Source organism: Anomaloglossus baeobatrachus, chromosome 1 (genome assembly GCF_048569485.1).
Source record: "Anomaloglossus baeobatrachus isolate aAnoBae1 chromosome 1, aAnoBae1.hap1, whole genome shotgun sequence".
Taxonomy (NCBI): Eukaryota; Metazoa; Chordata; class Amphibia; order Anura; family Aromobatidae; genus Anomaloglossus; species Anomaloglossus baeobatrachus.
In genome coordinates this window covers 651170324-651185367 of record NC_134353.1, presented here as the reverse complement: position 1 = coordinate 651185367, position 15044 = coordinate 651170324, and the positions used below count along the sequence as shown (strand labels likewise).

Sequence of the window (15044 nt, the reverse complement as noted above, 5' to 3'; positions counted from 1 at the left end):
CGAAGTGGCACAGGGACCGAACATTGCACACAATGGGGGTCATTGTAACCTGCCGGTAGATCAGCCCCACAAGCGGCACAAGCAGCGCTTACAGCCTGTGTCTTGGCACCCTTGCGTTTTGCGGATGACATGTTGTCGTCTCCTCAGAGCAAGATAGGGTATACAGCCAAGAAGCGACCTTACAGTGCAATATATATATATATATATATATATATATGGTATAGAGAAAAAAGGTACACCAAAATAACACTGTGGCACTAGTGGGGCCAGCACTAAAGTGCTGCTTACCGCCCGCTTAACGCGGGTGTGTGGTCGCCAGAAATCCCTTGTCTGGGTCTCCCAGAGCCTGTGTCCGTTCTCCAGCCAGACTGCATGTAGGAATGGCTGCCGGCGTCCTATGGAGAGGGGCGGGCCCTGGGCGTGTGCAGACAAAGAGCGGGAAACCTGCGTCCCACTGTGCTCAGTGAGAGGGCTGGAGCATGTAAATAAGACTCCAGCCCTCGGCGCTGATTAATCGTACAGCGTCTCTCCCTTGCCCTGATTGACAGGGTGGGGGCGGGAACGAAGCGGAGCTAGGCCGCAGAAGCCGGGGACTAAATTTATAAGCGACGCCGTCGTAAAAGCACGGTCAGCGCTAAGTCCCCGGCGCACTACAAGTCGCAGCCGCACCGCCGCTCCAGGGGCGGCCGGCGCGGCAGTCCCCAATACATAAAGTCACTCAGAAAAACTGCAGTGACTGTAACCCCAGCGCGCAGCGCTACTGTCCCCGGCGCACTAGCACACCCAGCAAGTCTGGAATGTGCGCGGCCTGTTTGGGACACAGAGTACCTGAATGTCGCAGGGCCTTGTCCCTGAACGGTACCCAGCTCCGTATCCAGCAGGTTCCATGGGTCTGTGGATGGAGCCCGGCCTCAGGGCTTGGGGGCCGGTAAGATCCCACTTCCTCAGAGCCCCTCAGGGGGATGGGGAAGGAAAACAGCATGTGGGCTCCAGCCTCCGTACCCGCAATGGGTACCTCAACCTTAACAAACACCGCCGACATAAAGTGGGGTGAGAAGGGAGCATGCTGGGGGCCCTAGTATGGGCCCTCTTTTCTTCCATCCGACATAGTCAGCAGCTGCTGCTGACTAAACAGTGGAGCTATGCGTGGATGTCTGACCTCCTTCGCACAAAGCAGAAAACTGATCAGCCCGTGATCCCACGGGGGGTGTATAGCCAGAAGGGGAGGGGCCTTACACTTTTTAGTGTAATGCTTTGTGTGGCCTCCGGAGGCAGTACTATACACCCAATCGTCTGAGTCTCCCAATGGAGCGCCGAAGAAATCCCGATGTAAGCGCTCGGCATAGACAGCAAGATAAATGTGAGCAGAGCTTTAGGCTATGTGCGCACGCTGTGTTTTTTTACCGCGTTTTTGCGGCCCTTTTTGGGCTCAAAACTGCATGACTTTGCTTCCCCAGCAAAGCCTATGAGATTTCATTTTTGTTGACCGCACACTGCAGTTTTGTTTGGCTGCGTGTTTGAGCTAAAAAAAAAAAAAAAAAAAAAAAATAAAAACAAAAAACGGTCATGTCAATTCTTTTCTGCGCTTTTCTACCCATGCAATGCATTGGAAAAACGCAGTGAACAAAAACGCAGCAAAACGCAGCGTTTTGGAGAAGTGCAAAAACGTCAGCGTGCGCATATAGCCTAACGGATCTTTGAGAGGCAGAATGAACAAATCAACAGCAGGTCATGAATTTGTTTTGTAGAATGTTTGTTATTTTTCACACTGTACACTGCGGTATAAATGATTAGGCAACTTTTATTTTTCGGTCGGTGGTATTGCACAGATACCAGATTTATATTGTTTTTTTTTTTCCTGGACACAATATATTTTCATTACTTTCCATTCCAAATTTTTGGATGTAGCAGGAACAAAAACCAGCAATTCAGAATGTATTTATTTTTTTTTTGTAATGCCATTCATCATCTGGTAAAAAAGTGTTAAGATGGCTTTATTCTTTGGGTCAGTATGATTACAATGTTACTTTAGAATAAGTTCACACAGTGCGTTTTTGCGCAGTTTTCAGGTGCGTTTTTGCTCAGAAAACTGCATGACTGCTTCCCCAGCAAAGTCTATGAGTTTTCATTTTTTGCTGCACACAGCGTTTTTTTTCAGCTGCGTTTTTGTGGTGCCACAAAAACGCAGCATGTCAATTATTCCCGCGTTTTTCACTGCGCTTTTCATCCATTGAGTGCAATGGGATGTTGAAAGACGCAATGAGAAACGCAAATAGCTGCGTTTTGGTGCGTTTCTAAGACCAAAAACGCAGCTATAAACGCAGGAGGTGGGTAGTAAAGTGACATATACAGGAAGAGGATTCCTTCTGTCAGTAAATACAGAAGCGTGAATCCTCCCGGTACAGTCACCGCCGCTTCCACCTCCGGTCCTGTGCATGTATGCTGCCGTGCGGCGCCATGTTCGGGCGGGAGGTGGAAGAGGCTGCGAAAACAAAAGTGAACAGTAGGAAAAAAAAAAAAATTCACTCACCTGTCTGCAGGGTCCCGGTGCCATGCCCGCTCCCATCTCCTCTCACGGTATCGTCGCTCCGGCTGTGTGCAGACGGCCGGGACACCTCCGATGGATGCAGGACCTGGCGATGGATCACCTGATGCAGTCACCTGACGCATCAGCTGATCGTAAGTATCGCGGTGACGCGGGCACCCGGCCGGTTTAACCTATCAGCGGATGCGTCAGGAGACTTCATCCCTGATTACCGGCAGCTGCTGCAGCGATCGGACAGGATCAGACACCCCGCCCCATCGCTCCAGGAGCTGCCGGTAATCAGCACATGAGTATTTTTTTTTTTTTTTGCACCGATGCATCAGCTGATTGTATAAACGGCTTTTATACAATCAGCTGATGTGTGATGTGCTTCAGCCCCTAGAACCTGACACGTCATCTGATCGCTTTGCCTTCCAGCAAAACAATCAGATGATATTGGATCCGGATTGGACGGCATGGGACCCTTGACCCAGGATTACTGCAGAGGGGGGTTCTTTATTTCAATAAAGATGGAGTCACTAATTGTGTTGTGTTTTATTTCTAATAAAAAATATTTTTCTGTGTGTTGTGTTTTTTTTTTATCTTTACTAGAAATTCATGGTGGCCATGTCTAATATTGGCGTGACACCATGAATTTCGGGCTTAGGGCCAGCTGATAATATACAGCTAGCCCTAACCCCATTATTACCCAGCGAGCCACCCGGCATCAGGGCAGCTGGAAGAGTTGGATACAGCACCAGAAGATGGCGCTTCTATGAAAGCGCCATTTTCTGGGGTGGCTGTGGGACTGCAATTCACAGCGGGGGTGCCCAGAATGCATGGGCACCCTGCACTGTGGATTCCAATCCCCAGCTGCCTAGTTGTACCCGGCTGGACTCAAAAATTGGGCGAAGCCCACGTCATTTTTTTGGGGGCAAAAACTCCTGCATACAGTCCTGGATGGAGGATGCTGAGCCTTGTAGTTCTGCAGCTGCTGTCTGCTCTCCTGCATACACTATTGGATGGAGCATGCTGAGCCTTGTAGTTCTGCAGCTGTCTGCTCTATTGCATACACTAGTGGAGAATGAAGAACATATTGAAGAAGGAAATTACATCACACCTTTTTTTTTTTTTCAACAATCTTTAATGGCATTGTTCACTGATAAAAAACGCATAAAGACGCAGTGAGCAAAAACGCAGCAAAACGCAGCAAAAAAACGCACCAAATCCAAAACCAAGTTTTTTTGCCGCGGGTGCGTTTTTGTCGCAATAAAACGCACAAAAACGCAGCGTCAGAAAAACGCAGTGTGTGAACCTAGCCTTATTCTGTTTTGTCACAAAAACAAATGTATAGAAAAGTTTTTTTTGTTGCGCACACCCGTCTTCTGAGTAGTGCGCATAAACGGAACGGTGGACGACTTCCGATCACATGCGGTGAACCACTCCGAAGCCGGGACACATGCACCCAACATTACAGACGCTCAATGCTGAGGTGTAGTAAGCAGCAAGCATGAGCGGCTTTATATAGTGCTGGCAAAATCGCAGTTTTTGCCAATCATGTTATCATACCAAACCATACCAATTTGAAAATGGAAAAAAAACAAAAAAAAAAACACTGACATGAACACTTAGGCCCTGTGCGCACTTACCGGATTTTGCCGCGGATTTTCTGCGGATTTGCTGCATGTTTCGCTGCAGAAAATGTTCATAACATCTCTGCAGTGAATCACCAGCAAAACCTATGGGAAAAAAAAATCCTGTGCGCACTAGGCGGATTTTGACAGCTGCATGTTTTGCTGCGGGATTCCCTCAGCAAAACCAATTGCATGTCACTTCTTTTCCGCACATCGCTGCAGGATTTCACTCCATTGACTACAATGTAATCGTGAAATCCCGCAGGGAATAACGCAGGCAGCAAATTCTGTGCGGTTCATTGCGTTTTCCTGCGTTATTCCCTGCGGTATTTCGCGGTTTACCTCCGGTAATGTACATAGCTTGTCTGCGGTTTTGCAGGGAAGTGATGTCATTATGACAGGAAGAGGAAGTGGAGCAGAGAGTAAAGACATCACAGACATCACAGACATCGAACACAGACACAGACATATAGAACACACATAGAAAGCAAACGGAAATATAGAAAACAAAACACATACAGCGGAGCCCACGTTTACCTTCCAGCCGAGGTAAGAACACAGCGGCGGCCCGGTATTCTCAGGCTGGGGAGGGAGAGGGGCAGGGTTAATGTCCCCAGCCTCCCTCCCACCTCCCGCAGCCGAGAATATCAGCCGCAGCTGCCCTGGGACTGTCGCATGCATTATGCCACAGTACCGGACTGACCCCAGCTCTTCCTGCTGCCGTGTAGCAGTGGCAGTTAGGGTAATACAAGGAGTTAATGGTGGCGGATCACCGCCTTTAACTCCAGGCTTGATAATGGCAGCGTCTATGTGACAGCTGACATGATCAACCCGTAAGTAAAGTGAAAAAACACACAGAAAAATCCTTTATTTTAAATAAAACAGAAATAAGCCTCGTTCACCCTTTTATTAACCCCTCCCGAAACAAAGCTCCGACGTAATCCACAGCTCCGGCGTCCTGCGATGCTTGTATCCAGCCGCGACTGACACAGACACTGCTGAATGCAGCCTCGCAGCGAGACAGCAGAGGTAACCACAGGGCATTTCCCACGGCCGGTAATGTGAACTCACTGCCGACCGGGAGAAATGCAGAGTGTACTCACAGGGACTATCTATCCCTCCCTCTATCTAGCCTTCCCTCTATCTAGCCTTCCCTCTATCTAGCCTTCCCTCTATCTAGCCTTCCCTCTATCTAGCCTTCCCTCTATCTAGCCTTCCCTCTATCTAGCCTTCCCTCTATCTAGCCTTCCCTCTATCTAGCCTTCCCTCTATCTAGCCTTCCCTCTATCTAGCCTTCCCTCTATCTAGCCTTCCCTCTATCTAGCCTTCCCTCTATCTAGCCTTCCCTCTATCTAGCCTTCCCTCTATCTAGCCTTCCCTCTATCTAGCCTTCCCTCTATCTAGCCTTCCCTCTATCTAGCCTTCCCTCTATCTAGCCTTCCCTCTATCTAGCCTTCCCTCTATCTAGCCCTCTGTCTATTTCTCCATCTCAGAATGAAATGACTTTTTTTTTTCTTTTTTTTTCCCCAATGTGCTTTATTGCATTGAATGCAATAAAGCACATACCAACCCGCACGCAGCAAAACCGCGGCAATACCGCAGCAAACCGCATGCGTTTTTTGGGTGCGGTTTGCCGCGTTTTTTACCGCGTGTGCGGTAATCTTTGAATACCTGCGGAATTTTCTTGAGAAAATTCCATTTTCCAGTGCGCACAGGGCCTTAAACAGTCTCTCTCACAAATCAGAAATCTGAAAAAAAAAAAACACCCTGAAACCTCAGATTTTTACAGAGGAGGAAGGTTTCACAAAATTACAAATATTACTGGATACCAAAACAGAACATTCTACAAATCAGCACGTGTCAGACAATATAGAGAACATAACAACCCAAACCCCGGAGGCAGGGACATAAATTTTTCCGCAAAGGAATTTACACACAACAAAAACTGAGGCTATCAAATGTATTTAAACAATTTTTATTTTCGTGGGAATTTTTGTATTCAAAAAGGAGGGGTCTGCGATGGGTACCAAGTTGGCCCCCAGCTATGTCCCACTGCGAAAAATATGCGGTTATACCACAGCTTCAGGTGGGTGTGGTGCTCTGGCACAAATACACATCTATATTTGGGATAAGTCCCAAGCTGAGTTGGTACAATTCTTAGACAAAAGTGATGAATTTAACCCCTTCACGACCGGCCGATTTTGCACTTTCCGTTTTTTTTCGCCATTCTTCTCCCGAAAGAAAGACGTAACTTTTTTTATTTTTCAGTCAATATGGTCATGTGAGGGCTCTTTTTTTGCGGAATGAGCTGTACTTTTAAATGAAACCATGAGTTTTACCATATAGTGTACTGGAAAACTGCAAAAAAAAAAATTCCAAATGCAGAAAAATTGCAAAAAAAGTGCTATTGCACTAATGTTTTTGAGATATTTTATTCACCGTCTTCACTATATGGTAAAACTGATGTGTGGGTGTGATGCCTGAGGTCGGTGCGAGTTCCTAGACACCAAATATGGAGTAGGTTTACTTTTATCTAAGGGGTTAAAATCAAAGATTTGTCCAAAAAAGTGGTGCACATTTTACGCCATATTCCATGACCCGTAGCGGCCTAATTTTTGGAATCTATGGCTCAGTGACGGCTTTTTTGTGTTTCCAGCTGACAATTTTTAACACTTTGCGCAGATGCTACGTTTTGATCACCTGTTATTGCATTTAGCGCAAAATTTGTGCCACCAAAAAACCATAATTTTGGCGTTTGGAATTTTTTTGCCACTACGCCGTTTAACGATTAGATTAATTGATTTTATATTTTTTTAACCCTTTAATTTTCAATGGGGCGAAGGGCAGGTGATTTAAACTTAGGTTTTTTGTTTTAAATCTTTTTTTAACTTTTTTTTTTTTTTAATTTTATTTTACTAGGTCCCCTACAGGACTATATGGATCAGCTGTCTGATCGCTCTGCCATATCTGCTGATCACAACTATACAGCTGTAAACACCAGATATGCTCATTTCCGGTCTCCCCAAGCTCTCGGCTGTGTGACGCAGGAAGGGAGTCATGTGAGCTACAGGAATCACATGACACTGCTACCATGGCAACCACCGGAAGTCACGTGATCACGTCATGTGACTTCCAGGTATCGTCCGTGAGTAAGGCTATGTGCGCACGTTGCGTACAGTCACTGCAGAAATTTCTGCAGCGATCTGAAGAGCACATGTGCGCTTAAAATCACTGCAGAAAATGTCCGTAGTGAAAAAAAAAGCCGATTCCATGCGTTCTGACTGCAGCTCCTCCCATAGACAGAGCAGGGGCTGCAGGCAAAGCGCACGGAAGAAGTGACGTCACTTCTTAGAACGTGCGCTTCGGGCAGCAGCTGAAGCGCTGCGCTCTAAGACGCCACATGCGCACGGCTCCTGCATAATCTTCATAGATTATGCAGGGGACGCAGGCAGTTACGCTGCGCTACAAAGCCCAGCGTAACTGCATGTAATTATGCAACGTGCGCACATAGCCTTAATGTTTACCGTTGTCGCAATTATAGCGCTGTCACGTATTGACAGCGCCATTTAAGGAGTTAAAAGGCATGGGCTGATAACATTCCGCTCGTGCCTGGCAGGCACACGTCAGCTGTACAAATCAGCTGATATGTGCGCAGATCGCTGCAAGCTGCTTGCAGCAGACCGCTGGAATTTACATTTTACACCTAAAATTAGTATCGACTCTGGAATTCCTAGATCTTAAGAACTCTGTTACTAATAATCAATAAATATGTATTACTTTTCACAAAGATGTTACTAGAAATAGTTTAATTTTTTCTAGTTGTCATCTTCCCCAATAGCTTCTAAATGTCCCTTATAGTCAGTTCTGATATTTGAGAGAAGCACAAATACTAAGTGAGCAATTTAGAAGCAAGAATTAGCCATCTTAGGCCAGTTTCATACGTCAGTGAAAAACACTGACGTTTTTCACTGGCGTGTAAAACACGCACATGTCCCTGCGTGTGCCGTGAATCACGGCACACGTGGGTTGTCTAAGTGCAATCCGGGCTCCGTTCTCCGTGGCCCGTGATTGCACTTAGTAATCAACTCACCTGCGCCCGCTCCCGCTCTCCATGGTTCTGATCGCTCCCGCGGTGCAGCATCCGGCCGGTGGTGACCCCCGCAGCAGCTGCTTCCGGGTCGGCTGTGTTGCGCATCATGAATATGCGCGACAATAATGAGCCTGCAGAGGACATCGCTGGACGCCGGGTGAGTTAAAATGTTTATTTTAAAAGCACGTTTTTTTCTGGCACGTGTTTCACAGACCACACCACTGCGTGGTCCGTGGGACATCAGTGATCCCAGAAAAAAATGGACATGTCTCCGTGCGGCAATCACGCACACGCGGGTACACCGCATCGAGACACGTGCAGTGAAAAATCACTGACGTGTGAGCAGACCCATTCATTATAATGGGTCTGCGTATGTCAGTGATTCTGGTACGTTTAAAAAAAAAAAAAAAAAAAAAAAAGCACAAATGTACCAGAATCACTGACGTGTGAAAGAGGCCTTAGGCTACTTTCACACATCCGGTTTGAGCAGTGCGGCTCAATCCGGCTGTGAAACCTATGCAACGGATGCGGCGAAAACACCGCATCCTTTGCATAAGTTTTTACATGCGGCCCGCCCGTTTTTTTCCGGTTGCGGCATGCTACTGAGCATGCGCAGTGGAAGAAACCGCATGCGGCGGCCGGATGCGGTTTTTTCCCGCATCGCGCCACATCCTGCGTCCATACGCATGCATTGAAAAATGCGCCGCAGCGGCCGGATGCGGCGCGATGCGTTTTTTTTTGCCAGAGCAAAAAACGTTGCAGGCAACGTTCCATCCGGCCACGGCATTGGCTAAATCTGCCGCATGCGGCAAAAACCGGACCGAACGCAAGCCCATGTGGCACAATACGGCACTAATGTAAGTCTATGCAGAAAAAAATCACAACCGGCGGCAAAAAAAACGGTTGCGGTTTTTCTGCAGAGCGCCGTATTGTGCCACAGAGCAAAAACCGGATGTGTGAAAGTAGCCTAATATTCGTCATACAGCCTTAGACAAACGCAAACAATTAGATCAAAACTTAATTCCTTATTGTCATTTCTAATAGGTTTTTCTAGATGTGGCATGTGTACGTGTTGTAAACAAACTATTTGATAGAAAAAAACATTAGTTATTTCCTCAGTCTATCCCGTCCAATGATCTAGAGAAGAAGCTTGAGGAATAGTGATGGAGTTAATTTTTTAATATAATGTCCATGTAAAAGAATAAAAATAAGACATGTAAAATAGCACAAATATGGATATAACTAGAGTTTTTCTCTTATAACATTTTTTGTTATTTGTGTTTATCATAATTCTTTGATTATTCTGGCTTTGTTAAGCATTAGTTAGTGCTGGTGTAGATTACAAGTGGCTTACAAATGTTCTGGTCCACATTTTCCTCCAAAAAACACAAAAATCTGCTGAACAACAAATCACTTCAGTAGTGAAAAAGACCTTGGGGATTTGGAAACGCGTCTAGTGATTTACGCTACCAGTGAGTTTTCATTCATATCTCCCCTCTAATGGACATTTGGCAGCTCCTGCACCCAGGAGAGGTGGTCTTTTGCAGGTAACAGTCATACGTGGAATACGGGATCACTGAGCTATTGATGGATATCATCAGCCCTGCAAGAAGCATCAGTTTGATAAAGCCCGACATTCACGGAGGATTACAGGTCGTCTCCATTTGATATATAGTCATCCATTTAAACATATACACAGATTTTGACAGCTCTACTTAGTGGTTTCAATAGAGCAACTGAGACCAATGCTGTTTGAATAACACTGAACCAAATGAACATCCTGCAGTGTCTATAGCACATATATTTCCTCCTTCATTGAATCCATAAGCCAATCTCAATCTCTATATAATACGATAATATGCCTTTTGAATATAGGCTGCATAAACATATATAGCTGTCTACACATGAACCAGCAAACCTGTTCTCTCTCAAATGTACCGCAGTTCAGTCAGACATAGGTTGCGGTACATAAAATGCAATAATCTACCTATTGGATATAGGCTGTATGAACATGTATCGCTGTCGAAATAAGAACCAACAACCCTGCTACTACTATTTGAATAAACCACAATTAAGTCAAAAGGCAAAAGATGTGGTTGATAAAAGAAATAAAATCGTGATATGCCTATGAGATATAGGCTACATGCCGCTACTTTCTACATCCACCACAGTTCAAAGGAACAGGGGGCTGATGATCTAAATAATCACTAGAAACTGAACTTTTACGTGTTCTTAATTTTGTGGATCTTATATGTCACTGGTATTGATAATTTAATTACAAACACAATTTCTTGTTTGTTTGGTTTTTTTTTTTTAACTCAAAAGTGCCTATTAAGGCCCCGTCACACTAAGCAACATCGCTAGCAACATCGCTGCTAACGAACAACTTTTGTGACGTTGCTAGCGATGTTGCTGTGTGTGACATCCAGCAACAACCTGGCCCCTGCTGTGAGGTCGTTGGTTGTTGCTGAATGTCCTGGGCCATTTTTTAGTTGTTGCTGTCCTGCTGTGAAGCACAGATCGCTGTGTGTGACAGCGAGACAGCAACAACTAAATGTGCAGGCAGCAGGAGCCGGCTTCTGCGGAGGCTGGTAACCAATGTAAACATCGGGTAACCAAGAAGCCCTGTCCTTGGTTACCCGATATTTACCTTTGTTACCAGCCTCCGCCGCTCTCACTGTCAGTGCCGGCTCCTGCTCTGTGCACATGTAACTGCAGGACACATCGGGTTAATTAACCCGATGTGTGCTGTAACTAGGAGAGCAAGGAGCCAGCGCTAAGCATTGTGCGCTGCTCCCTGCTCTGTGCACATTTAGCTGCAGCACACATTGGGTTAATTAACCCGATGTGTGCTGTAACTAGGAGAGCAAGGAGCCAGCGCTAAGCATTGTGCGCTGCTCCCTGCTCTGTGCACATTTAGCTGCAGCACACATTGGGTTAATTAACCCGATGTGTGCTGTAACTAGGAGAGCAAGGAGCCAGCGCTAAGCATTGTGCGCTGCTCCCTGCTCTGTGCACATGTAGCTGCAGCACACATCGGGTAATTAACCCGATGTGTGCTGTAAGAAGGAGAGCAGGGAGCCAGCGCTCAGTGTGCGCTGCTCCCTGCTCTCTGCACGTGTAGCTGCGTGCGCTGGTAACCAAGGTAAATATCGGGTTGGTTACCCGATATTTACCTTAGTTACCAAGCGCAGCATCTTCCACGCGGCACTGGGGGCTGGTCACTGGTTGCTGGTGAGCTCACCAGCAACCTGTGTAGCGACGCTCCAGCGATCCCTGCCAGGTCAGGTTGCTGGTGGGATCGCTGGAGCGTCGCAGTGTGACATCTCACCAGCAACCTCCTAGCAACTTACCAGCGATCCCTATCGTTGTTGGGATCGCTGGTAAGTTGCTTAGTGTGACTGGACCTTTAGACCCAAGCCTATGGTTGGGGCTAACAGGCCACTATACCTGGCACACCAGGAGGTCAAATTGTATGACCTTCATTTACCACCACAATCATAGGTTCCCCGTAATTTCATCGTAAGGGTGCCAACGGGGGTGAGAAGGGGAGTGCATGCCCTCTCACAACCTTCAATGCCGTAATCGCTCTCGACTGTGGCATCTAGAGGGTTAATCAGCCAGGGGCAGCGTTGCCATCAGCCCTGGCTGTTACTGCAGGAGGTCAGCAGTCTGCTAATCAGAGCTCCAGCGGTGATACTGTGGGAAATGCTGGTATTTCAGCATCGGCTGCCAATCACAGGCTGTGATAGTTCATTCAGATCGACTGCAGAAATGGGTCACCGCATCTCTGGCTGTGCCGGTCACCTGTCAGTGACAGCAGTCACTGTGTTTTCCAGTGACAGTTTAAAGCCATGATAAATATAGCATGTCATGATGCGAGAACTGGCACCTGCCTATTATGCGTTATGCCTTGGTGTGCCCGCTAACACAGACATTAATGTCAAAACTGATGGCAACAAGAGAGATTGGGTCTTTTTTTTCCTTTTTTACTTAGGGATGCAATTAGCCATTTTCTCTTCCCCGATGTCTTGGGACTCAGTGTTACAAGATCTTAGGTGTGAACAGGGAGCAGGTGTGTGAATTTTGGTGTTATCGGTCACACACACACACTCATACGGGTCACAGGAATTTCAACATGGCACCTCATGACAGAGAATTCTCTGAGCATCTGAGGAAAAGAATTGTTGCTCTACACACAGATGGCCTAGGCTATTCGAAGATTGCCAACACCCTGAAACTGAGCTGTAGAACGGTGATCAAGACCATACAGTGGCATAACAAGACCGGGTCTACTCGGAATAGGTCTTGCCATGGTCAACCAAAGAAGTTGAGTGCACATGCTCAGCATGATATCCAGAGGATGTCTTTTCAAAATAGACATATATGAGTGCTGCCAGAATTGCTGCAGAGGTTACATGGGTGGGTGTCAGACTGTCAGTGTTCAGACAATACTGGGCACGTTGCATCAAATAGGTCTATGCGGCTGTCAAAGAAAGTCTCTTTTAATGATGATGCACATGATAGACCACAAATAGTTTGCTGAAGACAAGTAGACTAAGGACATTGATTACTAAAACACACAATGGCGGCACATTCTATTTGGCGTCCGTCTACTCTGGACATCTTTGTCTGTATGGGGCAATCTATTTCTTTGAAGGTCAGTATCTTTGACACTGACGGGATGCAGAGCATCTATTATGAAGAGACTCCCCTGATGAATAGTATATATGAAACACGTTGGGAGCATGCGGTTTCTTCTACAGTTTTGACAAGCTGGATCTTGAGCTATAATTGGTATATACAAGGTCCACTTGATGGTCACCAATATGAAGCTTTTGGTCTGCATGGTATAGGTATGCCCATTAATTTACGGTAAGACCATTCCTTTCTTTGAACGGGATCCATCTATGACGGTGAAGGGTGGTATTCTGGTTATTTAAAAAGGTTTGGTTTATACTTGTATACAGTCCCATTACATTTAAACCCATATACCACATATGAGGGTGGTTCCTTCTTTATGGGTATTTGGGGTTCTTTTAAACCACTTCACTTTGAGTGTGTTTAGTATGGGATGTTTTTTTTGTCTGATGTGCCTTATGTGCTACTTAGGCCCAATTTGAGCTTTGAGGCCTAGTGGTTCATTTGCTAGTTTTTAGTTCACGTTTTTATGCAGCGAGTCGTCACTTATTGATGAGCAGATTATTAAAAAAGTTATGTTTTAAGCTTCTAATCGCTGTCTGTAATTTCATGTTGATCAGGTCCATCTTTAGCTTGTGTTCTCTGCAGCATTTACACAGGACCGCTTCAGAATCATACAGAAAACGTTGTGCACTAATACATAGTGAGGACAATTAACTTATGGTTTAACTCAAAAATTACATTTTATAAAGAACCCCTATGTTTTGATGTTAAAAGGTTAATTTAGGGTTTTTGTTGCCCAATTTGAAAACTCCAAATATACAGTACAGAGCAAAAGTTTGGACACACCTTTTCATCTCTAGAACAACTGTTAAGAGGAGACTTTGTGCAGCAGGCCTACATGGTAAAATAGCTGCTAGGAAACCACTGCTAAGGACAGGCAACAAGCAGAAGAGACTTGTTTGGGCTAAAGAACACGAGGAATGGACATTAGACCAGTGGAAATCTGTGCTTTGGTCTGATGAGTCCAAATTTGAGATCTTTGGATCCAACCACCGTGTCTTTGTAGAAAAGGTGAACGGATGGACTCTACATGGCTGGTTCCAACCATGAAGCATGGAGGAGGAGGTGTGATGGTGTGGGGGTGCTTTGCTGGTGACACTGTTGGGGATTTATTCAAAACTGAAGGCATACAGAACCAGCATGCCTACCACAGCATCTTGCAGCGGTATGCTATTCCATCCGGTTTGCGCTTAGTTAGACCATCATTTATTTTTACACAGGACAATGACCCCAAACACACCTCCAGGCTGTGTAAGGGCAATTTGACTAAGGAGAGTGATGGGGTGCTATGCCAGATGACCTGGTCTCCACAGTCACCAGACCTGAACCCAATCAAGATGGTTTGGGATGATCTGGACCACAGAGTGAAGGCAAAAGGGCCGAAAAGTGCTAAGCATCTCTGGGAACTCCTTCAAGACTGTTGGAATACCATTTCCGGTGACTACCTCTTGAAGCTCATCAAGAGAATGCCAAGAGAGTGCAAAACAGTAATCAAAGCCAAAAGGTGGCTACTTTGAAGAACCTAGAATATAAGACATATTTTCAGTTATTTCACACTTTGTATTGCATGACACATGTTTTAATTCATAGTTTTGATGCGTTCAATGTAAATCTACAATTTTTAGAGTCATGAAAATAAAGAAAACTCATTGAATGAGAAGGTGTGTTCAAACTTTGTCTGTACTGTATATATAATGTCATGACAGAAAAATGTCAAAAAGGATGAGAATTGTTAAATGTCTGAGTATGCTTTTATTTCTGTGATTACTTGTTGACAACTCCAAAAAATGTTGTTTTTTTTTTAAAAACAAAAAAAATTAAATTTTAAATAAAAAAAAATAAAAAAAAAAATGAACCTTTGTTTACAAGCTTACATTGATCCTGCTCTTTCACGGCAAGTCGTATAGGTCGCTGGTAGCCGCTCTTCTTATTCTTCTGCAGCATATTTCTCAGATCCACTTGTAGGGAGATCCCCGCCTCGGGTGAGATGGTCACAGAATGCTTGCCAGTGCTGAAACAAAAGCCACACATTTTAAACTCAATTTGGAATGGACGTGTGAAATCCACAAACGGATCTAACATTTTATTGAGC

The 15044-nt window shown here is 45.5% G+C and overlaps 1 protein-coding gene across 2 annotated transcripts in view; it reads right to left on the bottom strand.

The window, feature by feature from the left end:
* PARP2 (poly(ADP-ribose) polymerase 2) overlaps window positions 1–15044 on the bottom strand; it is a 169918-nt gene that overhangs the window by 105188 nt on the left and 49686 nt on the right. For both annotated transcript variants that reach the window (XM_075319918.1, XM_075319919.1), the window contains exon 3: window positions 14827–14963. In XM_075319918.1, the coding sequence (XP_075176033.1) occupies window positions 14827–14963 (137 nt within the window). The remainder of the gene's footprint in view (window positions 1–14826; window positions 14964–15044) is intronic.